This window comes from Oncorhynchus nerka, linkage group LG15 (assembly GCF_034236695.1).
Source record: "Oncorhynchus nerka isolate Pitt River linkage group LG15, Oner_Uvic_2.0, whole genome shotgun sequence".
Taxonomy (NCBI): domain Eukaryota; kingdom Metazoa; phylum Chordata; class Actinopteri; order Salmoniformes; family Salmonidae; genus Oncorhynchus; species Oncorhynchus nerka.
In genome coordinates, this window is record NC_088410.1 from 38,019,212 (window position 1) to 38,045,671 (window position 26,460).

The 26,460-nt window shown below is 41.8% G+C and overlaps 2 protein-coding genes across 2 annotated transcripts in view; one reads left to right on the forward strand and one right to left on the reverse strand.

Moving 5' to 3' along the window:
• Positions 1-21,593, forward strand: LOC115103562 (voltage-dependent calcium channel gamma-1 subunit-like). The gene is made up of 4 exons (XM_029624399.2): positions 1-567; positions 7,182-7,256; positions 15,769-15,906; positions 16,078-21,593. Exons 1-4 carry the CDS (start codon positions 333-335, stop codon positions 16,305-16,307), a joined length of 678 nt encoding a protein of 225 aa, XP_029480259.1. The 5' UTR covers positions 1-332; the 3' UTR covers positions 16,308-21,593.
• Positions 20,454-26,460, reverse strand: part of LOC115103833 (probable helicase with zinc finger domain) — a 69,371-nt gene continuing 63,364 nt past the window's right edge. Inside the window, 2 exon segments of the mRNA XM_029624814.2 lie at positions 20,454-23,950; positions 24,502-24,787. Of these exon segments, the coding sequence (XP_029480674.2) occupies positions 23,592-23,950; positions 24,502-24,787 (645 nt within the window). The 3' untranslated portion in view covers positions 20,454-23,591.

Sequence of the window (26,460 nt, forward strand, 5' to 3'; positions counted from 1 at the left end):
CACACAGGCCCCCCTCAGTCGACACAGTCAGAGAAGGGAGAGGGCCGTGAAAACTAGGGCACAGCTAAACTGACCCCTTTCCCTCAAACTAGAGGCACACATCCAACAGAGAGAGAGAGAGACAAAGAGTGATAGGGTGTAGGCTGGGGAAGAGAGAGACATTTGTGGACGGCTGTGTTGGCTGTTAAGGAGTGAAGCCCGCGAAAATCCACCACCGACGCCTCCACAAGTTTGTTGTCCCTTCAAGTCTGATCCAAGCGAGGACCTCGGTGCTACGCATTTCTTCTTCTTTGGACATCTTCTTGTCAGTGTTTCCACGTACAAACTACACCATGCACAAACGTACGAAGGTGAAGATCACCTTCTTTGTGATCCTGGTGGGTATGGCGTCCATGTTTACGGCGGTGGTGACGGACCATTGGGCCGTGCTGAGCCCGCGGGTGGAGCAGGTGAACGCGACGTGTGAAGCGGCCCACTTTGGCCTCTGGAGGCTGTGTAAGAAGGCCATCTACATCAGTGAGGCGGACTACAATGGAAAGGGTTGTGGCCCCATCAGCTTACCTGGAGGTAAGACGAGGCGGCTTATAGCTTGGACCTGAAAATCTGCACTGTCTGTGTCCATCCTAATCCCGAACCTCTCTGTCCAATGTCTGAGGCTACCTACCTAATGTTACCTAAATGTAACACTGACCAATTTGGTACTTTAAAACATTGTCTGTTATAACTAGTGTTAAAGCAGATACACACTAACTGCTGATCAAGAAATATGTGCTATCACACAGTATAAAAAAACAGTATTTGGATTGTTATAACAGGCCTGAGAGATTGGGTTTTGTGGAAGGGGGTCAGTTAACTCTTGTTAAGGGCATGGTTCAACACTTGACCATTGTCATCAAGCACCAGTCATCTTTGCAATGTGGCCAGCTAATGTTCCTCTTAACCACAAGCCCTCCTGGTGTGGAAAACTGCTTGTCAGACAATTATTTCATTGAGATATTGGGGCTTCAGAAGCCAGGAAACAAGGGGTAACTACCCAACAGTGCGGGAATTAGCCTATGCTACAATAAATAGCACAACAATAAGATAAACTAAGCTAAGTCAAGCAATTTCAGACTGACCACAACACTTTCAGACTAATCTTAACCTTTAAAGTCCCAATCCAGCTACTTCCCCACAGTAATTAAATGACGAGGTGTCTGTCCCCCAGCTCTTAGCAACTAAGAACTCTTGAAGCTGCAGTATCCCCTGAGTGCCAGCTCTCACAAGTCTAGCTCCAATGCCTTAAAATACACTCTATAATGACTGCAGTTGTCATTTACTCCAATCAAAACATGACCCAGGGCAGGATTCAATCTGGACCAAAGATGATCCATTTTGTAGCGCGGTTGACATTTAAAAGGTCATTTCTCATTTAGCCGACATCTGCACTGTTTACTTTGAATGCGACCTCCGCGACATTGCCTTTAAATGGAGCATAGCCAAAAAGGGCCGATCGGATTGAATCCCGGCTTTATCCGACCTTTGAATGACAACTAAATGCTTTGATCCCGCTACACTAACTTGTGATGACTCACACTAAAGGCTGTGAGTCAATATCACATTGAGTGAGAAATGAACGCACAGACAGGAAGGGGACTAATTGAGTGGAGCTTGTAAAAGCAATACAACACGTTGCTTTAGTACTGGTCTGATACAAAGCAGAATGAAGGAAACACACTTTCTGATGACTTATGATACATTCTGCCCTGCGTTTCTTGAGGTCTTTCTGGCTGCTCCGCCATTTGAACGCTTCCATCGCCCCAAAGGTCCCAAAGCCCGAACATACACACCTTCCCAACAATCTTGGATAGATTCACTGAAGCAAATGTGCCCCCTCCATAGTTAGCTCAGCTATGGGCTTCTGGGAAATTCATATGTCGACTGGTGCAGGCACGCACGTTCATGAACAGATGGAAATGCCTGGTTGAGGCTCATTTTGTAAACATTCTTGGCTGACCCCTCCTAGCTTGAAAGAATCAAGGGATTTATAATGTTAAGCTTGGGGCATTCCCGAACCAACAGCACATCAGATAGTGGTAATGTAAGGAACAGTGTTGGGCAGGCTATTTAGAGATACCCAAACTTGCATTGTCTTATTAGATACATGGTGTTACGTGCCATCAGACGTAGGTCTATCATGGATACATTTTGTGGTCAGTGTGGGTGAGATGCTCTTGGCTTTTACATTTTTGACTGATAACTCATTGGCGAAACTACAGACATCTCACACTCCTTAACTCTGATCACAAATGAAAAAGCCTAAACTTCTTTTCAAATAGTCTTTATGGGGAAAAACTCAATGAATATCATGTCGCTAAAACTCCCTTGTAGCTAACAACCGAATTTGACTACATTGCTAATGCCACACACGCAGTGAGTAATGGCGTTGCGTGTGAGAAGTAATGCAGTGGATAGGTGCCAAGATGAATATAACCTTTCTAGTATGTACAAAGCCAGACACCAGGGTTTCATTTGGTATCGCTAGCTCTATTTGCGAATGAATAGCAATATTTATTATAGCCCCACATCTTTAATGAGAGAAATACCAACCACTCTCGTCTCTAAGATGATGACACTGTCGAAGTGACCCTCTCTGAGTTTTGCCATCCGAGTTGGAATAAAAAATGTGTACATATACTTTATCTGGTAGTCTACAAAGATCAAATTCTGTGAGGAGAAATGGAGATCTCTGTATATATGTACATGTAGGTTGCTCCCCACTTGTTGCTCATCTCGTTTGCCTTCCTCAATAATCATAACAGATAGTTAGAAAATAAGAATGACTGTGAAACAGGATATTGATATGATGGACTTCCTATGAACAGCAAACACACATTCTAGGTCAGGGATGTGGCGAGATGTTCAGCCCGAAGCCAATATAGCAACTGTTACAGAAACAAAGATATCGGCGGGATTTTCTGTTGTGCGCAGCACTACGGAGGATAAATATAGGCTGTGTAAATACCCAGCTGTCCCGGGGTAAGAGCTGTGAGGGAGTCAAGTGTGTGCACACCTTCAGAGCCCTACTGAGTGACAAGGCCACCTGCACAAGCCAGGCATAGCCCTTCAACCCCTAACCCCCTCCCTGGCGCTGCCCTGTTGCCCACCGTTCAAAGTTATTTCCTGTCCCCTGGGGGGTGGGCTACAAAGGGTCCTGGGGTGGGCTAGTCAAAGCCCTGGCATGTAAGGCAACCGGGAACTTCAACCACATACCAGTCCTGGGAGGGGCAACCTGGCTGTGGAAGCGCCAATGATAACTTGTTCCCAATGTTGCATGTTGGTCTTTCTGGTTTGCCTTTCTGTATAGAACGATCTCAATGGGTCGACTATCTAATGGTGGGTTGTATTTCCTTATTTCGATTTTAGGCGTGAGCTGAAATGTTTGTATTTAACTTGTGTCTCATTCATCCTAGTTGGCACCATCGGATAGAAGCTAGAGTGGTCTGGGGGGATTTTTCTGGGTGGGTCATTTTGGTCTACAACACAACACATGCTGCTAGCTATAGCCTATGTGACATGGCAAAGAGAATGAAAACACGGGCTCAGAGAGATGCCTAACACCTTATGTTGATGACATGGCTGTTAATATACAGGCAGACAAACTCACTGTGAAGCACCTCAGTGCAACAAGAGTCGAGGCTTATTCTGATGCCCTCACCTTCCTAAAGACGGGTATAGGATTGTTTTAGTAGCGCGTAGAGTTTCTGTTTTGAGCAAGTCAGCTAATTGATACGCTGTTGAGTTCCACCGGGTGCTATTACTTGTCGTCTCCTTGAGATGTTGACGTCGACGAAGTGGCTCCTAGTTAGCGTGGGGTTTTGGACTCCTCCATTCGCACTGAAATCTATATATACCCTGTTGGTGTGGAGAGGCCTTGGGTGTCACCTGGATGTTACACGGTGGGACAACACTGGCAGTACAAATCCACTCACTGACAGACAGAGCATTGTCTGGACATGTGCCAAGTGATAAGGTTCCAGGGTGGAATTAATACAACACAAAGAGAGCCACGGCATCTGGTAGTGTGGGGCAATATTCATGGATGTGGATAGACATGGGGGAGCAAGTCCTTATAGAGACCTGGGTTTGAATACCAAGCACATATACTGTAAGACAGTTCCTGGAAGGCCTGGGTCTTTTCTACCCATCATTAGAGACTTTTTGAGTGGCCTCCAATGCCATTAGAGTGCACAGCGGCACAGACCGTGTGTGTGTCTCTAAAGGTGAGGATGGGAGTGCCGTAATGAGGACATCAAAAACTAATGAGGCGAGCAACGCCTCCGCATAATTGGCATAATCCCTGGATTTAGTGTTTCAATTAACAAACACAGAAAGACAACAACACAGCCCCAATGTCTGTTCAAGTATCTCATAATGCAGCGTGGGCTATCTCTCCTCTCAGCGCAATGAAGGGGCACTTGGTCTTCAGCATGATGACAAGAATCACTTCTGGTCCATTATGGTTATTAACAAAGGAGTTTGTGGTGCGCAGAGATACTACCGAAGCTAGAGCCGAGGCGTTTGGTTTTAAGGGGTGAACGACTTCAAATGGCTGGGTTGAGCTGAGGTGACTCAGCAATTTACCTTTTATGGACTGAATGTACTCTGACTCTTCTATAAATGAACTCTCTCTCTCTCCAAACCAAAACATTGAATTCTGCCTCCTTTTCATTCTCCTGCCCGCCTTTACTCAATAAAAAGAGCAGACAAGCCAGTTGCTAAGTAACCACCTCTGGGTTTTCCCTTGATGGCCAGTCCCTGTCCTCATTCACAAAAACATCCTCTATGTGTGAGAGTCAAAACATTAAAACATTTAGATCCCTTTTCATGGTCTTTTACCTTACCAAAACCAAGGTTTTCCAAGTTTCCAAAACCAAGTTTTTATGACATCATTGTCAGGTTGTATACTAGTTGTATAAGATTGTTTTGTGAGCAGCTTTTTAAGTAACCAGAAAAATACATCTTTATCTGGTGGAAATCTGGTGATTTGACTAGATAACAACCTAAATGTGACATATTTAACTTCAGGTTTTCATTCTGTCCTGAGAAATACATGTTTACCCGGTTGTAACAAAGACCAGTTGGTTGTACTCTGATTTATATGATGTCTTCTCAACCAGAAAACCAGTTTACACCGAGAAAATTAAGTCATTAAAACATGTTCCAAATTTGGGTCTGCTGGGTTCTACTTAATAAAGAGTGCTTTGCTGGTGCCATGTATGGGCGCCAAATCCAGGTAATTGAATTTGCACATACTTTGTGTATCTTTCTTTATTAGCCTTCTCTGAGTAATGCATCCAAACTGGCAACCCCACCCACCACTAACTCTATCTTCCTGGGTGTCCTGGGGGGGGGGGAGAATTATCTCCAGCCCATGTGTATGTGTGGATATGAGGAACGCTGGAGCCGATGTGATAACATGCTTAGCTCACATAATTCTACATGAAAGCCTGTCACTTACTCCCCCGTGGTCCCTGTAGTTGGCCCAGCACATTAGATGCCACGTATCTGATGCAGAGCAGGCCTCTCCGGTGACAGAACAGAGTTGAGCGACTCTGAAGTTTCCCCTGACGTCTGAGAGACGAGACACACAGCGGTCTGCCGTCGCGGTTTACAAATATAGTTTCCCTGGCGAATGGATGTTTTGACGTTCTGGCTTAGCATCAAAGCTTAGGGCGATACTCATAGCCCTCTGCAATCGCTGTGATCGTATTCTGTGGATCAGCTTGTACTTGTGCTTAGCACGGATCCCCGGTGGTGAGCACATTGGGCCCAAGTGAATGGGATGCCCCTATCGGCTGTTTCAAGTTTGGGGAAGCTAAAAATGATAAAGAATCTCATGCATCTATCTATTTGCAGACTAACGTAAAATAGATTTATATTCGTAATATGATGAGTAGATTGGATAGTCATAAACTAGGCTAATAATATAACCAACTCACTGTTCGCAAAAAAAATACCCTTCTGCTTTTCTTTTAATTTCTTTGCACACTTCCAGAGCCTGGCCCCAGCTAGATGTTCATTTTAATGAGGATCCTAAAAAATCTGAAGAAAATTGGCCTTTTAAAAACATATTTCATGCAATTCTACGACACTTTCGTCTCCATAACTGGGGACTAGCAGAATCTTTAATGCCACAAAAATGACAGGCTACTCTGACAAACTCAGATCAATAAAAACGTCTGGACTGCAACCATCTAATCGAGGCCTATGAAAAGGGGAGACACAGGCTATGACTTTCAACTAGCCTGGAGGAGGAAATTATTGTCCCTACAGGTGCAGGGACCCAATGAATAAGACACTGAATATGCGCACTAACCGGGGATATGGCCGATGGTCTCCGCTATAGAGTGACAATAAAATAGGCTACTGTTCGCTCAATAGCCTACTGTGAGTTGAGAATAGCCTAACTTCACTGACAGCCGCAAATCAACAATCAGCTATTTGATATGCTGCGCAGCCTGCCAAAATTGCGCGCTTCCCAACTGTAGGTTATACCCAGGCCTTGTGATTTAAAACAAAAAAGCGAGTCATCCTCTGTGTCTAAATCATACCTCTGGTGTAGTGTTTTGAAGGAATGTATTTATTTTTCTATACACAGGAGTAATTATATCATTTTGGCAAGTTCAATTAAATGTACCTCCTATTGGATGCGCCGCTTATAGATGCCCAACATAACCTACACTAACAACAAATCTGACACTGTCAATCAACAATGGTGCAGATAGAGAAGGGTTTTTATGTAAACTCAGCGCAAACCATACAATGAAAGTTGCGCGCCTAAATGTTGATCCGTGTTGATTAACTGTTACATCGCAACTACAGAATGCTTATTCATCGGCACCATATAAAAGTAGTTTAAAGGTAGTCCAGGTAAAATTCATCCAATTTATTTTTTATTTTTATGAAGTTAGCGTCTTTACATTTGTGGAAGACTCGTGAAACAGTTCTTGGTAAACACGTTGGTCTATTATGCTACTATATTTCCAAAGTGTTATGCATCTATTATGAAGTAAATATAGCTATTTTCACGATTGTTTAGTAACTTCTGTGATGTTCCGCGTATTGATGAGAAACTACACATTGCCCTGAAGTGCTACGATCTGAACCTTCACCTAACTGTGTTTTCATGTCTCCCACAGCGGAGAACTGCACTTACTTCAAACACTTCACTCCAGGGGACGAGTCTGAGATTTTTGAAGTCAAAACCCAGAAAGGTAAGGTTTCTTTTGTGCCATGATTCTGTTTTGTAACTTTCACGTACACTGAATGTACAAAACATTAGGAACACCTTCCTACTATTGCGTTGCACCCCCTTTAGCCCTCAGAACAGCCTTAATTCGTCAGGGCATGGACTCTACAAGGTATCGAAAAAAGCGTTCCACAGGGATTCTGGCCCATGGTGACTCCAATGCTTCCCACAGTTGTGATGAGTTGGTTGGATGACCTTTGGGTGATGGACCATTCTTGATACACATGGGAAACTTTTGAGTGTGAAAAACTCAGCAGCATTGCAGTTCTTGACACACTCAAATCAGTGCGCCTGTCACCTACTACCCTACCCCGTTCAAATGGCACACATACACAATTTGTCTCACTTGTCTCAAGGCTTAAAAATCCTTTAACCTGTCTCCTCTCCTTCATCTACACTGATTGAAGTGGATTTAACAGGTGATACAGGATCATAGCTTTCAACTGGATTTCACTGTTCAGTCTACTTCATGGAAAGAGCAGGTGTTCTTAATATTTTGTACACTTGGTTATACACTATAAATACAAAAGTATGTGGACACCCCTTCAAGTTAGTGGAATAGGCTATTTCAACCACACCTGTTGCTGACAGGTGTATATAATCAAGCACACAGCCATTCAATCTCCATAGACATGTGAATGTGTCCATCAGCCTTGAATTAATTTCAACACAAGCAGAAATGTTTAAGTATTTAGAGTTTTCCCAGGATACCAAGTCAACTGAGTGGATATAAGCTCCGGCAGGTAGCGTCAATGGACCTCCATGTGACAGAGCTAATCCCTGTCACTGCCCATTCCCTTCTCTCCTGGGTATTTTCCTTCTCCCATCTCCCCTCTAGCCCCATTGGTGACCCTGCCAGTACTGTGCACATGCTTGGCCCATTAGAGACATGTACTCTCACATATGACAGGACTTCATGTGATGCACGCAAGGGCGCCAAGCACATGCAGCGCCTTGTCAGATCCAATCAGTAGGGTGTAAATCAAAATGGACTTACACGCACACACACACACACGCACACACACACACACACACACACACACACACACACACACACACACACACACACACACACACACACACACACACACACACACACACACACACACACACACACACACACACACACACCCTTTAAGCCCCTTATGGTCCTTTGAGGACCCTCTTTCAAAGTCACTGAGATCTCTTCTAACCATAGTAGCCAAAATAATGGGCAACTGGGCATTTTTATACATTTTAATTTTTTTTATTTCACCTTTATTTAACCAGGTAGGCAAGTTGAGAACAAGTTCTCATTTACAATTGCGACCTGGCCAAGATAAAGCAAAGCAGTTCGACAGATACAACGACACAGAGTTACACATGGAGTAAAACAAACATACAGTCAATAATACAGTATAAACAAGTCTATATACAATGTGAGCAAATGAGGTGAGAAGGGAGGTAAAGGCAAAAAAGGCCATGGTGGCAAAGTAAATACAATATAGCAAGTAAAACACTGGAATGGTAGTTTTGCAATGGAAGAATGTGCAAAGTAGAAATAAAAATAATGGGGTGCAAAGGAGCAAAATAAATAAATAAATGAAATACAGTTGGGAAAGAGGTAGTTGTTTGGGATAAATTATAGGTGGGCTATGTACAGGTGCAGTAATCTGTGAGCTGCTCTGACAGTTGGTGCTTAAAGCTAGTGAGGGAGATAATTGTTTCCAGTTTCAGAGATTTTTGTAGTTCGTTCCAGTCATTGGCAGCAGAGAACTGGAAGGAGAGGCGGCCAAAGAAAGAATTGGTTTTGGGGGTGACTAGAGAGATATACCTGCTGGAGCGTGTGCTACAACAGGTGGGAGATGCTATGGTGACCAGCGAGCTGAGATAAGGGGGGACTTTACCTAACATGAACCCTAAGCATGGTGGAATGTTTTAATTGCTTAATTAACTCAGAAACCACACCTGTGTGGTAGCACTTGCTTTTAATATACTTTATATCCTTCATTTACACAAGTGTTTCCTTTATTTTGGCAGTTACCTGTATATTGGTTTATACTCTTCAAGAACAAAATATGTGTATTCTTTGAAGTCCTTTTGACAAATGTTTCATAAGAGAAGATTCAAAGGGAGAGTCATAAAAACAAATAAGCAACCTGGGACATGGGTGTTTGTCACGTTCTGACCCTAGTTATTGTGTTAATTGTTTGTTTTAGTTGGTCAGGACGTGAGTTGGGTGGGCATTCTATGTTTTGTGTGTCTAGGTTTTTCTGTGTTCGGCCTAGTATGGTTCTCAATCAGAGGCAGGTGTCGTTAGTTGTCTCTGATTGAGAATCATACTTAGGTAGCCTGGGTTTCACTGTTTGTTGGGGGGTGATTGTTTCCGTGTCTGTGTTTATTCACCACACGGTACTGTTTTCGGTTTCGGTTATTCACGTTACGTTTATTGTTTTTGTATGGAGTGTTCAGTTTATGTGTTTAAATAAATACCATGGACACTTACCACGCCGCATATTGGTCCTCCGATCCTTCTCGCCTCTCCTCTTCAGACGAAAAGGAGGAAAACCATTACAGTGGTGAATAGTACAAGCCAAATTGGATACATCTCAACTCCATGCTAGGCGCAAGGCAGGGCTGCCCATTGTGTCCTAAGTATTATGGACAAATGCTAACAAAGACCAAAGCACAAAGAGCCAGACTTTGCACACCTTTGCACAGCTTTGCACACATAACCAATGGTGCCTTGGGGCTGGATACAATCCGCATCGCCAAAGTTTAGCGCTACAGCGCGATGGAAATTTCAAGGTAATTTCCGATTGAGCCGACTTATGGAGTCCTAACTGTCAATGCAGTCTCCACTGATGCGGGAAGATTGCCTTTCCTTTCCTAATGCGCTGTAGCGCATCTCTTCAGCACTACGGACTGAATGGGGCCCTTGGTCTTTGTTAGCATTTGTCCATCAGCCTTGGTTTCAACACAAGCAGAAACATTGAAGTATATGGAGTTTTCCCAGTATACCAAGGGACGAGGCCAAGTCAACTGAATGGATAGCCAGCTAGCACATCCTAGGAAATTGTGGAAACGTACATTTTTGATTTCTCATTGGTTCTGCGAACGAAGCCATATGTTTCCTGACCGGTGGAACTGACATTTCTTTTTAAATGTTCTGAAAATTGAATGATAATTTAGCCTGTTCTGGGAATGTTAGTTTAGGTTGCAGGGAGGTTCTGGGAACGTTTTAATATGGTTCCCTGAAATTTTTCCTGGAATGTTTTTACTTACGTTCTGAGAACAGAAATTATAGGTTATTTTGAATAACTTCCTTAAAACTTTCCCTGAATGTTTCAAGAACATGGAGAACTTGCTTGGGCATTAATCATGCAAATGTTTATTTTTATTTTTAATTAATGCACGGCGTCAGTGAGATTCAAACCTATGATCTTCTGTTCTCTATCCATGGCATTAGTCCACTGCGTCACCAGGACAGAGCTAGCATGCCATGTTTGTTTGTTTTTTACTCAGCTGTTTACAAAGCTGTTCATTTTAGTCTATTCAAACAGACCCCATTTCAAATGAAACAAGCACTCATTAACATCAGGTGTGGCCAGATAGTGGAGATGGACAACACACTTGAACACACTTAGCACGTTAGAGGATAGAGAGCGTTATGTTGACGCTGAGAACAGACTGTATATGTTTTGTTTTTTTAAACATTCTTAGAATGTTCTTTGAACTAGTGTTGTCACGATACCAGTATCGCGATACTACAATCCCAGATTTTCCATGGCAAGAAAAGAAAACACAAAGCAGACTCAACTCTATGGACCTTTAAATCCTACTTTTGTTAAATATTGTGTGCTATTGCTTGGAGAATAAGCAAATGTGACTCTGGGTGACAACATAAGACTTCTTGTATCCAACATTAGGAAGGTTTCCCTCAAGAAATGTAGTCTGCTTCATAATTTGTTTCCTCTTATTCCTTACTTCCTAGTATCGGGATACTGGTATCGTGACAACGTTACTAATGTTTTCTCGTGTTTTTTATGGAAAGAACATGACGTGCGAAAACGTTACGCGGAAGTAGTGAAATTCCCAATCAAAAAACATATGGTTCTCAGAATGTTATGTGTTAGCTGGGTATCCGATCTGGCAGGTAGCATCAATGGAACTCCATGTGACAGAGCTAATCCGGCTCAATGCCCACTCCCTTCTCTCTTGGACATTTTCCTTCCCCCCATCTCTCCACTAGCCCCCTCTGTGACCCTGCCAGTACTGTGCACGTTTGGCCCATTCAATGTACACTCACATATGACAGGACTGCTAAGCACATGCAGGGCCTTGTCAGACCCAATCAGTAGGGTATAAATCAGAATATATTTACACACACACACACACACACACGTTTTTATAGTTTATGATGTCAGTCAGTTTATAACATGGTTTATAGGGACCCACCTTTCCCATGGTCCTGTCAATTAAATGTACACATCACATTTAAAAAATGTTATATATAGAAGATACATCTTATTTCACATTTGTTCATCGGATCATATTGAAATAATATACCTGTACATTCTCAGGTTTGCAAGGGACATATGGTTTATAAGGACATACATTCATACTGTGGTTTATAAGGACATTGTGTATATGAGTACATATAAGGAGAGATGTAATGGATATTTGCTCAAATGAGCAATAAGAAGCAGTAGACTGTAGCAATTGCCTCTTGTGCTTCTGAATGAGCATTGCTGGTTTAAAACTGGCTACTGCCAATCTGTGATGTAATATTTTCAACCTTTTCTGGAAAGAAACGTAAAATCAGTTCGCATAGATCAGGAGATACGAGCATGTCACTGTTTTTGACGTCCAGGTGACCACGACAAAAACCTTTTGATGTTCCGAAGACGTCCTAACGTCTCCTTTTTGTTTGCCTGGGTCACTGGGGAGTCCTGCAATAAGTGCTATGATGCTAATATTTGTGTAAACTCTTCCGAATTTTAATATGTGGGTGTCAGTGAGTAGGCTGATGCACCATTTCATGGGTGCGCACACTATAGGTAAAGCTATATGAATGTTTAATACATACAATAGGCTGAATAGTGTGGTTAAACACAGTTAAAGAGCCACTGAACACACCGATTGGCACATGTATTTTTCTGTTGCTCATTAGAAAACATTTATTTCAGTCTTGGTGGTGTGTTTCCTGAGCGATTCTGCATTTGGTTAATGATGTTTGTCCATCATGAGACAATAGGAAGCCTATTTCACTTCCTCAAAATTCCCAGAATGAATCTAAGAACTCAAGAAATCTGTATTTAATTTTGACGTTTTTTTGCAGAGGATGTTTTAGTTGTGCAATTTTACATCGAACTAAGGTGTTTGGTGCAGTATTTCTCAAGTTAAAACAATGCATGACGTGTTGTCTTATGTAAACACAGTCGAAGCTGCTGGGCCGGTCTGTCTCACTGTCTACTATTGGATAGTGTTATTGGATATTGGATAGAACCTCCAGGCTCTGATCAGGCCCTACACCCAAAACAAGGGCACTGCGTTCATCCACCTCTGGCCTGCTCGCCTCCCTACCACTGAGGAAGTACAGTTCCCGCGCAGCCCAGTCAAAACTGTTCGCTGCTCTGGCCCCCCAATGGTGGAACAAACTCCCTCACAACGCCAGGACAGCGGAGTCAATCACCACCTTCCGGAGACACCTGAAACCCCACCTCTTTCAGGAATACCTAGGATAGGATAAAGTAATCCTTCTCACCCCCTTAAAAGATTTAGATGCACTATTGTAAAGTGGCTGTTCCACTGGATGTCTTAAGGTGAACGCACCAATTTGTAAGTCGCTCTGGATAAGAGCGTCTGCTAAATGACTTAAATGTAATGTAGATGGATAGAGAGCAATCACCGCTGCTTTTCACCCCATGTTAGTGGGAAAATGGACATCGTCAAATCAAAACCCAACCTTCATTTACCCGTTGTGGCGTACGGATGTTCCAAACTCCGTTTTAGACCAGACGTTTGAATAAAATGATCCTATTTACATTTCTTTTGTCAATTTTGACACTAAAATAACTGTTTCTGACTCATACCGATGCCACATAGGCCGTTTTTATAAAAAGGATTTGTTGTTTTTTATAGGAAGTCGCTCTCTAAAGTCCTGCAAAAAACATGGTTTGAGGACTAACAACATGGTGTTTGTTGAATTACATGAGTACATGTCTAAAACACGGTTTATGACAAAATACTACATCTGTTTAAAGCAACAAGCAGAGTGTGGCTGCAGCAGGTTCAGGAGAGAGGTGCAGCATTTAAGAGGGAGAAGGATGCAGTGTATTGCGGGATGAGAAATCACCTTCCCAGTCAGTCGGTTGTGTGTATTGGAAATGAATATTGCAATGTACTGCCTTACTTTTGAAGTGTGCACCGATGAAATGGGGTATCAGCCCAGCGAGTAACAACCACAGATTACAATTCCAAAGATTTTACACAAATATTAGCACCATAGATCTTATTGCAGGACTTTGACTGTGAGAAATCACATCGCCAGTCAATCTATTGTGTGTATTGAACATTCATAATGGACTGTAAAGTCCTGCAATAGTATTATGACGCTAATATTTGTGTAAACTCTATGGGATTGTAATCTATGGGTGTCACTGAGTAGGCTGATACCCCATTTCATGGGTGCACACTCGAGGTAAGGCTGCACATTCCAATATTAATATTTAATAGGTTGACCGTGGAGGTAATTTATCACAATCAAAAGTCCTGCAATAAAAGCTATGACACTTAATATTTGTGTGAACTCATAATATATTTACACACACACATCTCATGCAAATGCTAATGGCTAGCCCCAGAGACAGAAATAGCCCTTACTTGAAATGTAGCACTGGCCCACTCCACATGCCCATTTGGTATTCTTCACTCATCAATAAACCAATGGTTACCATTTATATGGAACATGGCCATAGAATTACGCTCCAGTGCTTTCAGTACGACTGGCCACAGGCAGATCCAGCTGAGCAGCGTACACAGAGCTAAACTGAAAGTGACCCTGGGATAACAATCACTAAAGCACCAATAGAGCGCAAAATGGATATTTTAGCCCCTTCAGACATTAAACCACTGATCCAACCTACTCTGACACCACTCACCCCTCTCTTTGGGTTTTCAAGAGGAAGAGAGCTAGCACTCCAGCGGGATGTAGCATGATTCCAGAACTACTCAAGGGGTGAGAGCCACCATCCTCCCCCAGCTTGAGATGAAGGGGAGCCCCCGAGGCGAGGCTCTCCCCTGGGCACCGATTCTAGGAGAGCAGGCGGAAGATCAAAACCTAGCTCCTCCATCCACATCACAACAACAACATAACTGGAATGGCTGGTTAAGCAGCTTGGAATAACAAGCCAGTAAACAACTTACAGTAATGCCAAGCGTATTTCTCTCCTTTGGTTGAATAAAGATGGCTGCCTTACTGCCAGAGGAACCTTTTCACTGGGTAACATGGCTCTCATTTCACACAACAATTTTGACTTAAAGCGCAATGTAATTTCAAATGTAGCCTAGTTATTTCGTTCTGTTAGTTAGTTTGATTGATTTAGGTAGTTTGAGTGATGGCAGATTCCACCAACCAAGTGAAATTCCGTCTTCCTTATCATACTTCACACTCCTGTTCAGAGAGAGCTGATAATTAAAAAAATACATATTTAATTGTCCTTTCTGTGACTGTACACAACCTCATGTATTGTACAATGAGGTGGAAAACTAAATTGGTCTGCAAACGTAGCAATTCAGTTAGGCCCCGTCAACTATTTTCTCAGGCAGAAATTAAAGCCTAATTAAAAAATCCACATAAGCGTTTGCACATCCAGTTACGCCCAGCGCTGCAATGTAATGAAATATCATTTATATAATTCAGCTGGAGGCATATGGACTCATGCTGCTCTGGAATAAAACAATATTTCTTGGTAAGCCTCCTATCGGTTTATGGCTGATTTATATAAACATACAAATAAATGAATCCCCACAACCCACCATAATGACTTTTGCTTACCTTTTAGTGTACTGTAACGTAAAATGAAAACAAATTAGAGTATTGAAAGTTAATTCATGCAGATCCAGTTTAGGAGGGAGGAAAGTAGCACTCTACAACTTTACAGGTTGTACAATTGCTTAAGACAGAAGTTGCCCTTTTCCACAGATCTAGGATCAGATTACCCTTCCCTCAATCCTAACCTAAACCATGGGGATGGGTAAAAATGTCTGACCCTGTATCAGTGGTTAGGAGCAACTTTAACCTATGTTGTGTAATTATGTACTTTGTAACTCGGTTAGTAGAGCATGGCGTTTGTAACGCCAAGATAGTGGGTTTTATTCCCAGGACCACCCATATGTAAAATGTCTGCTAAATGGCACACTATATTTTATATAAATATATTATTTTCATAGGTCAGGGGACATCTTGAAGTGACCTCTATTTGCTTTCTTTTCAGAGTACAATATCTCGGCAGCGGCCATCGCCATCTTCAGCCTGGCCTTTATGATCCTGGGCACCTTGTGTCTCATGTGCTCCTTCAAGAAGGGGAATGACTACATCCTTAAACCTGCCGGAATGTTCTTCGCTTTTGCAGGTGAGACCAGACAAGCAGATAACGCATGACCTTTTTAATCTTTTGGTTGTACTGTTATCAATGGGTTAAGGGAACAGATACAGTACTAAAATCATAATGTAGTAGAGCAAATTAATTGGAGGTCATCGCCGTTAACCCATCCTCCTCTCTCCCTCTTCGCCCCAATCGCAGGCCTGTGCGCCGTCATCTCAGTGGAGGTGATGCGTCAGTCGGTAAAGCGGATGATCGAGAGCGAGGACACCATCTGGATAGACTACTCCTACTCCTGGTCCTTTGCCTGTGCCTGCGCTGGCTTCTGCCTCCTCTTCCTCAGTGGCCTGGGCCTCCTCCTGCTCTCCATGCCCCGCATGCCCCAAAACCCCTGGGAGTCCTGCATGGACGCTGAACACGAAGTGGAGTAATAGACAGAGGGATGAGAGGAAGAAGAGTGACACTTTCTTTAAAAGCAATACGATCACGATCAAGATCAACTTTGTGTCGTTCTATAGTGGAACCAGAGGGTTCTTTCACACAGTGCTTGGGAGCAGTCCAATGTACCGAATGAAAAATACAAGTTAAATGGGTTTCCATCGCATTTTCAACTCTAATGACGACAAAAAATTGTTGCATTATATAGCAAATATGCCGATCTGGTCTTGGCACGTGCCCTCGAACCAACACGTCGCAGATACAGTGCGGGTAGGCTACCTACATTTTAAGATTATTATGGATAAGAGCGATACAATTTTTATTTGTCAAATGGCACTTTCACGACCATGTGAATCTCATAACTTATTCCGTCTGTAGCCTAATAAACTGCATGCTTTCCCAAGTCATAGTGGGAGGACTACACAACATACAGTATCATCGTGTGACTCCCAAGTTTACTTCGATATGATGGTTATTATATACACATTTGCAGATGAAGGCATTTCCACCACCATTTCTCACATAATTCATTTCTGACACAAAAACATCCCACCATGTCCAACGAGCAAATTGTCTGTTTTATAAAATTGTAGAGGCATTATTTGTTTCCATCAGCCCAGTCATGACTTTTTTCAAGTGTCAGGTAATTCATCAGCATGAAATGGTTGGTTGGAAACCTGGTTAATTACACATTTTCACATGTTATTTAATGGTATAAATAGTAATGGATTGACATTTAACCTATGCATTCACCTTTTCTGTACTGTGTGTTTTGTATGATAATTATGTACATAAGTCAATCAATTTATAACTGAGATGGTTCTCCTGTTATTTTCAGTGCATCAAGCACTTGCATTGAATTTATGTCAAATTCAGGCAAGATTAAGCTAAACCAGGAAATTGTTAGTGTCAGATGCCAAATTATTACGTCATGATTAAGTATTTAATAGTATTACAACTCATTTAAAAAAAGTATTCACAGCATACATAACACTAATTGTGATGTAAAGAAGTGTTATCAAAATGATCTGTTTTAATTCTAGAATTTAGGTCATGTTAGACAGAGTGAAAAAATATATATTTTCAGTTTTCAAACAGACTTACTTTTATAAGAATAATACATGGGTGTGACAGTAAATTGGAGAAGCAAATAATGCTGTCTGGTGGGTTTAGTGTGCATACCAATGCAGAATGCTAAACACCAACAGTCTCTGAACCACTGAATGTGTGGGTTGCCATGATGGAAAAAGTTCAGTTCTAGCAGGTGTACACGAAACACTAAAAACCTCCCAATTTCTCTTTTTTGAATATATATATTTTTTAGAGCTGAGCACATGGCAGCCCAATTTCTTTGACTATTTGATCCCATTCAATTTAGGGGAACCAAGCGCTCTATTTTTAATCAAGGTATAATTTTCTGATTTTAGTTAGTGTCTGATGCATTTAACTTAGATCTCACAAGGTATTCAGTAGCCAACACTTTCAGGGTCTTTCAGTTCAAATGGTCAGGGAAAAACTCAGAGCCTTAATATGTACCATCTAGATCCAGTATACGGCTTTAATATATATATATATTTTTTCCTAATGTCGTCTTTTCAGCCAAACTAAACTGGACTGCTCTCTCATGTTACCGTTCATCTTTGGCTTCTATGGACAGGCAGGAATTAGGTGTACATTCTTTCTGTTATGGATGATACTGCTTTTGTATTTACTCAGTGGAAGTGTTAAACTAGGATTCTTTTTGATAAGCTTTGATAATCTCAAAACAAGCTTGAGCTAAGACCATTACTTTCCCCATTTGATATTTGATTGAATAGATGAGGGCAGTTGATAAAGGTATTGGCACTATCGTACTTAAACGCTACATAAGACCTCATGAATGTAGCAGATTAAAACTTGCTTAGCCATGTCATCCGTCCTTGCCTGTTAGAACCAGCTTTTGGTATGCAATGATGGATTACAGTAGAGTGGTTGTCTTTAGCTCTGTGTACATGTTATAACCATAAAACCATGCATTTCTAATGAAAATAAATTCACTGATATCTAGCTTTGATGAAAGCCAGTTTCCTGCATCTTTTAAAAATTTAATTAGGCAAGTCAGTTGAGAACAAATTCTTATTTACACTGACGGCCTAGGAACAGTGGGTTAACCGTCTTGTTCAGGGGCAGAATGACAGATTTTTACCTCGTCAGCTCAGGGATTTGATCCAGCAACCTTTTGGTTACTGGCTCACTACTCTAACCACTAGGCTACCTGCCGCTCTCTTTCATCCTTGTCTCCTGTATACAAGACACCTGGGTCGTGTTCATTTAGGCACAAAACGGACTACCTGGACTTCCCCAATAAGAAAGGCTAATTTGGTTCTTGGTTGCAAAAGGTTTTCCTTTGCGTGTCCCGATGAACACAAACCTGCGGTGAGGAAAAAAGCCTTGCAGCATGGTCAAAGAGGGGATTTGTGAAATGGTTACTGTTGCTGGAAACCCTGCCGGGAACCTGCGCTGGTCACTGGCAGGAATGACAGCATGGTCTGTGGAAGCGTCCCCTCACTGTGTGTGTAGGGGGATGATGAAAGAGGAGCAAGAGCACCCTCCCTGTCCTTCCCCACATCAGAAAGAGTCCAGGCTATTGAACCAGACATTTTCAGTCTACGCTCCCTTGGTGGGTTAATTTAGATTCCAAAAACTCACAGCCGGAGTTAGTTTGGTGGCAGAGAAGGTGGAAGAGAGGGAGCAACCGCATGGAGAATGGATCAAAAATAGAAACATTGAGGAAAATACTTCAGAGCTCCCTCGGTTGATTCTAAGCCAATAGTAGCATCAAATGCACAAGACGCAAGTCTATTTTCCTTGGGTCTTGAGTGCAACCTGTTGGGGTACTGTAAACCACTAGCAGCAGTTATGGGTAGGATAAACCGGTCCCAAGACGGATACAGTGTTGGGGTTGTGTTCCTCAGGGGCCACATGACTTCTGAGTGAGATAACGACAAGTCATAACTTCAATGGCAAACAAGACACCCAGCGACTTAATGAGAGTAAAGTCAGTTGCGTAACCCTTCGTGTTCCTTTTGGGATATTGAGCCACATGGTGTGCACTTCCTTTCCACAGGGAAATCACTCTACCTCATCCAATCCAACAATTGAAGTATGTCTCTGCAATAACAACAAGAGTAACTGATTCAATAAGACACTTTAATAGAGAAACACATTTTAAAAAAATAATAAAAATTAAATAAAACCTTTGAAACAAAGTCTAAATCCTTTATTATGACCACCACCAATTGAATTGAAAAGAGTGAAAGGGAAATATTCATCATTATGTAGCCCACCTGTGTGGATCCAGTGGAGGGATAACAGTTAACAGGCGTGCCATTGATTTACTGTGGGAGGGGAAGAAAGAGACTGGAGACAAGATGGATGACAACAGGAGATGTGGTTTTACAAATGGCTGAACACAGTGCTCTCTACTGGCTGGGCAAAAGGCTGCTCCCACCACAAAAACCATCCGTTCAAGTTAAGGTTGTTTTACGAAAGCAACGTGAGGAACCTTCATAAGCCACTTACACGCAAGAATATGTGACTGGGTCTGGGTGGAGGCTAACTGACATTCAAACTTGGTTGTCTACAAACAAAATTAAAAGCTTCAGTCTCGATGCAAAGTCAGTCAGGTCAAGTCATGACACGGCACAAAATGGAGATTTTGATAGTGAGTAAGCAATAATAAAGGCCCGAAAAAGGCCCGGTATGGACACAAGCACAGACCTTGTATTACTTACTCCTGGACAAGATTGTTAAGAACAATCGCTTACGGTTTGGATTTTACACAAATACAGATCAGATACTGCAGAAATTGTGAGGAATAAGTCAGGCAAGATAACCAACAACTAATTTGCGGAAAACTGATTCAAATTTGATTTCCACTTCTTTGTAAAGACGTTCAAAGCTTATAATAATGTGCCCCGTGTGGCTGGGAGCAACTTTTGCCCAGCAAAATAATTTGGAGGAAAAACAACTCTTACATGAGCATTACATCTTCAATTCATTCATCTCCAATTCATTGACATGTTAGTAAAATATCATACTTTTTTGTTAATGTCACAAGTCATTGTACAGATCAAATAATATACCAAAATGTTACTTGGTAGGGAGAGAACAAAAACATTTTTTATTGTTGTTGCACAAATCAATAAACTATTTGATAAAAATCGGGGACATAAACAAGCCATGTCATCTTGGCATGCACAGAATGAATGTACAGTCTTACATGAAAAATAATTGTCGAACCACAAAGCACCGCTGAAATTAAAATATCTTTTAAATGGATTTAGCAGAAAAACTGAACCAAGGACAAATAATTCCTGCAACATTGCTTTTAAAAATAAGTATTCTACAGTAAAATAACATTTTATATGCCTGCAACAAAAACACTTTGTAAAAGCAGCCAGACACCATCTTATAAAAATGAATTTAAAAAGTTATATTACTATAAGATGCTGTGACTGCCAACACGGTCCATGTCCATTTTTGTGAGTTGATTTTGTGAATTTGCATAATTAAAAAGGGCATACCTCTTCTTTTAAACAGCTTCTACAAAATTGAGGCACTCCCTAAACCTTGTTTGTTAATACCTAGAAAATGCATATTTACAAGTATGTTTTTTGTTGTGATGAACCTAAAATTCACAACCTCTTGAATCTGGACCTTGGAAAATTCAAATAAACTGAAGTCCCACGTAAATGTTTTGAATGATTGTTTCAACTATGTTTAAGAGATGTTTTTCATTCCAACTAGATTTGTTTCCTGAATAGCTGACAGCAATGTTTGACTCTTAAAAAAAAAAAAAAAAAAATTAAACTTCTGATTGACGGGCTCATACATTAAAATGAATGACTAAATAGTTACATAAAATGTACCAGTTAGAATCCAAGGGTATTTTATTAAAATATACTGAAACATACGATTAATCAATTAAAAATAAATGAATAATGAAAAGTTGAGAGAAGATGGTTTCCAGTAAATGTGATAACAGTGGCTATTACACACAAAAAATAATCTACCAAGTCAATCAAAATCAGTCACAAATTTGCATTTGATAATCGTCAATAATTGTCATTATCATTTTATCCTACAGGCCATTTATTTTTTGAGTGTGCACACCATACAAATGTATAAAGATTTGACAGCTTGATGGTTGTTAGCAAATTATTTTACAAAAATGCAAATCGATTTCACTCACAAGATACGTGTCACCCTAAAAACAAAATACATCACTGAATGGGAATGCATGTCAGAAAAATCCTACAAACGCCTGAACAAGTTTTAAAAAATGTTGTGGTTAAAATAACCCACACTGATTGCATTTTATTTGCTAACAATTGAAACATTTTGAGTCGTCAAAATAAAAGCATCATCTTTTTTTTCTGTCTAAATTTCCAGGCAAATTGCCAGGGCAAACAGACAGAATGAGTTCTGTCATCTAAGCATCGATCTAATCAGAGCAAGAGGTTGGTAGCTAAAAGTGATGTCCACTGATGACAAGAGTACATGGAATATCGGTGAAAAAGACTGTTAATTGCAGTACCAGTACAACTCAGATGATAAGACAGAACCAAATGGTAACTGATAGTGCTGGTCTAAACCAGACGGTATTCTTTCGGGCTGAAGTCCTACACAAGTCTAGGGTTGCAAAAAATAGTCTAGGGTTGCAAATTTCCCCAAATTCCCAGTTTTTATTTTTTTGAAATCCTGGTTGAAGAATTCCAAGTCAGACGATTCCCTAGTTGCTTACTCCCTTGCTGATTCCAGAAAACGTCAAACCGGGATTTCAGAAATACCAGGGAATGTTGGGGAAAGTTGGTGACAGGATCTTTCTCAAGCCTTTCTAAAATGACCGTAAAGCTCTGAAGTAGGTCAAAGAAAAACAAGGAGATAACTGACGTAGACCCAACATCTCACTCAACGTGAATCAAAATCTTTAAAACTTGGCCGTCATCCCTCTCTATACCTTCAGACTCCCTCAGCAGCCGAGCCTTAGTTATGACCCACGTTTACCCAGCCACTCATTCATACAGTTTGTCTCAAGATTCTCAACATACTTTCTCATTTTTATCTGCAGTTTTGCTTAACTGATTAGATGTTTGGTCGACATGTGATTGGACATGTAACACTTTGGAATTTAACCCCATCACGCAATATGCCTACTTCAAAGACAGTGGTTAACTGACAAATGGGAAAGCCAATCGAACAACTATCTTTGGGCCTCAGATGAAACGGCAGAGGACGCGTACCATGGTTCTTCCTGAAACTAGTTTTTCCAAGTTGGAATCAGACAACAGTAGACCTCACTTCGATGCGGCTTTGCATGCTTATCATCAATCATCTATGCTCTATTTTTATCTTTTAAACGAGAGGGGGCCAGTGAAATAAAGGAATCGACGTGCAACCAACACATTTGTATAAATGTATAATAAAGTAATAGTTTTATTCTGAATCGTGTGTGTTTGCATGTATGTAAAAATCCCATTTACTCCACTAATCTGTTACTGAAGATGATTTTCAGGTGAGAATGTCTAAGGTTAAGGATTAAAAGCAAACCAAATGAAGTCTAAATGTAAATTCTAACATGATACAGGAATTTAGGTACATGTCTGTGGCATACAACTCGGTCATTTATTTTCTCTATATGTACAGATTAGAGGAAAATGCATCTACTTCTATACAATGTTCCATATATTTTATATGAAATTAGTTGACCACTTAGCTTTTTCCCTGTTAACACAACTATGATGAAAATCAAGACATAGAATTCCACTAAAACATTTTTTTTTAAAGGAAAAAAACAAAAAAAAAGGGAAAACAGACAGGCAGCCAAGTGGTCAACCAAATTTTGTGTTTTTAAAATCATTTTAGTTCATTTTTTTCCTCTTTTTTTTTTTGTGCATTACGTACATATATAAGTGTACATAATATAAGCATATATTCATATATACATAATGTGTATGTATATATACCAGTAATGCATCCATTATATATACTTATGTTTTACATATTTTTTTATATTTTTTATGTCAGATATGTGAAACAGAAGAAAGATTTGACTGTTACAAATAAAAGTTTAAAACAAAACAAAAAAGCGGGAAACAAAAACGATGAATAGAAACGATTTGTAAAAGCACTTGTACCGTTTTTTTTAGTTTTGCCATTTATCTTTTTTTTCTCTTTATATTTTACATGTTTTTTTTCTTAATATTTTTCTAGGGGGTATTTCTCAGGGGTGAAACTCATTTAAAATAGGAATAGTATCCGTTGCTACCATTTGAACTTCCTATGCTCAGCTCTTGGAGAAGGGAAAGTGGGTCGCTGTGCTTTTTGACCTGTTCGGGACGAGCTCTGGGTTTGGGTGGGGCGCGGAGGGCACTGGCGTAGGACATGGTGGGGGGTTTGCCAGGGTTTTGGGGGCCCCCAGAGACTTGGCCGGGCTCTGGGGCGGCCTGCGGCTGCTGCTGCTTGCTGTTGGGCATGAGAGGGGGGAACTGTCCGAGGTGCTGGAGGGAGTGGGCGGGAGGCTGGGCCGCAGCTACTGCTGCTGCCGCTTCAGCCTTCATCTGCTCCTCTGCTGCCTGCCGCAGGGCCTTGGAAGCTACTGGAGAGGGAGAAGGAGGAAGGAAGAAGGATGAGGTGGAGGGGAAAGACGAGAGGCAGCAGAGCAAGAGGGGAAAGAGTAGGAAGAAGGGAAAGAGGAGAAATTAGGGATGAAGAGATTACGTTCAACTTCCAAAATATACAATACGTTGGGGGTTACTTGTCAATGTCAAGAGAACAAATAGTCACACGTGGGAAGGAAACTGACACATTTGCTTTAGTCACGCTTGCATTGTTGGAATCATTGACAATGGCAGAAACATGACAGGCATTTCAGCAGGAGGATTCATCAACCTTACAGTGGCCAACAAGCCAACAGCCTTCAAATTGTATTCACTAGGTCAAACCCTAATGACAACCCCGACTGGCTCTCACCTGTCACAACTCTGCCACTGCTAGAGTTATCACTGCCAAGTACAATGAGTGCAGTAGGTTACACTTGATCTGCACTGTACCTCGTTCGGGTACATAGTCAATAGAATGGTGAATAATTAGCATAACAGTTTGATAACGGTTTAAAAAGTCATTTGTGGTGCTTCTGATACATACCTAGGAGGTCCCGGTGTTGAATGAGTGTGCTGGCTCCGTTGCATGGAATGTTCTGGAACGGGCCGGGGCCGCCCCCGTTGCCGGGCCATAGCTCGGGCGGGGGGTAGCCGTAGGGGGCGTGGGGGTGAGGGTGTTGGTGTGTGTGAGGGTGCTCCTGGGGGTCTGGCGGGCAGGGCTGTGGCTGCTGCTGGGCCAAGGCGGCAGCGTTGGCGGGGGATCCCTCGTCTGGGTAGCTGGAGGAGATCCGCCGCTGGTAGAGGGGCCGCCCGGGACCCCTGGGTTCATACTGAGAGAGGGAGAAAGAAAATAACAGACAGGTGGGACACAGAAAGGAGGCAAGGAAGGAGAGAGAAAAAAAGACAATCTAGGTCAATCACAAGGTTCTCATTTCACTTATACAACACATTCACTCTTCTGCCAGAGTGCCCATTTCAGTTCCCTTAAGCTGGGAAGATGCAGGGAATCATGAATAAAATCCTGGAAATCTCAAGGGAATACCAATAAGACGTGATAAGAGCCACGTGAGGGGACAGGCTGAGCATTCCGAAGAGCAGTCGAGAAAAAAACTGAAATTGGACAGTGGTATGAAAACAGAACAGCCCTCGGACCAGAACACCATTCAAAGGTGTTGATGACTGTGGTGAGCTGAGCTGAGCCCTGTGAGAGACCCTTTCGTCTCTGGAAATATTGGTTGCATGTTGGTGGCAAAAACTGTTTTTTACTGAAACGGTCAGATTTTCCAAAAGGACTAACGTCAATCATCAGTTGAACGTTGATTCCGGGTTATGCGTGCGGGTGTTAAGAAGCGCGGCTTGGCGGGTCATGTTTCGGGGGACGCATGACTCGACATTCACCTCTCCCAAGCCTGTTGGGGAGTTGCAGCGATGAGACAATATAGTAATTGGATATCAAAAAATTGGAGAGAAAGGGGGTAAAATATATATTTTTTAGATTAGCTATAAAACTGCAATTTTTTCTTCCCCATGTGTAGAATTGCTAGAAGTTAGCCGTTTTCCCCCTAAAACATATTTGTTTTAGGTGGAGGGGTGAGACTTGACTAGTGCAGTATTGAAACTTGACTAGGTGAGGTGGTGTGCCGTCTCTCCAGGTCTGACTAGCCACCCTGCGTTTCCTGCTCAGGCAGGATTGACTGCCACACCGGCGCAAAGAGCTAAATAACCTTTAGAACGATGTTGCACCTGGACAAATTATCGAAAATATGTTTGGTAAAAATACTATGATTTACCGTGGCGCAGCGCCACAGCTAAATGAACGCAGCGAAAACACTGGAGTCCTAACACTTCAACTGGATACACTGTGGGCGAATATCCTTTTCAGATCGGATATTGGCACCCGAAAAGAGCAATGTCTTCCAATAACGTTAATTGCCTGTTAAAATCTAATAAAGGAAAATGCCACGAGGTCGACTAGGGTGCCACGTTAATCGAACAGGCTAGACAATAACACATACATAGGATGGAGAGGGCTGCTTAATCACTCTGTGGTCTGACCCAGCTGGGTAGGACCAAATGCCTTGGTCGTGTTCATTAGGGACCCGCAACGGGAAATGTTTTCAAACATTTTGCACTGGGAAATGAAAATGAGTGTTGGACAAGTCCCATGTAGTCCCTGCTCGTTTGTCCATTTGGTGCCTAATGAACAACCATGCACACACACACACAGTAGCTCTCCAGGACAAGGCTTGCCCAAACCCTGGACTACACCTTCATCCACAGAAATCCTTAATGCCCTAGCATCTCCTGTCCTCAGTCACCTGGCTTTAACTTTCTACTCCGACAAAGTTAGGAAATTATTTTCCCAGCGTTAGGAGAGCTTCTGAGCAATATGCTGCGCTTTAACTGATACATGTCTCCTTTTCTCACAGTAATTTTTAGGTCAGAAAAACTCATTACAGAGAGTGAGAAAGTCACAGCTTCCATTTCCTGTGATGTCATGGTG

Excerpts from the sequence above, each read along its gene's own strand:
- LOC115103562 (XM_029624399.2), top strand. The coding sequence starts at position 333 with ATGCACAAACGTACGAAGGTGAAGATCACCTTCTTTGTGATCCTGGTG. Across the intron at positions 568-7,181 it reads CCCCATCAGCTTACCTGGAG|CGGAGAACTGCACTTACTTC; the intron begins GTAAGACGAGGC and ends TGTCTCCCACAG. Across the intron at positions 15,907-16,077 it reads AATGTTCTTCGCTTTTGCAG|GCCTGTGCGCCGTCATCTCA; the intron begins GTGAGACCAGAC and ends CCCCAATCGCAG.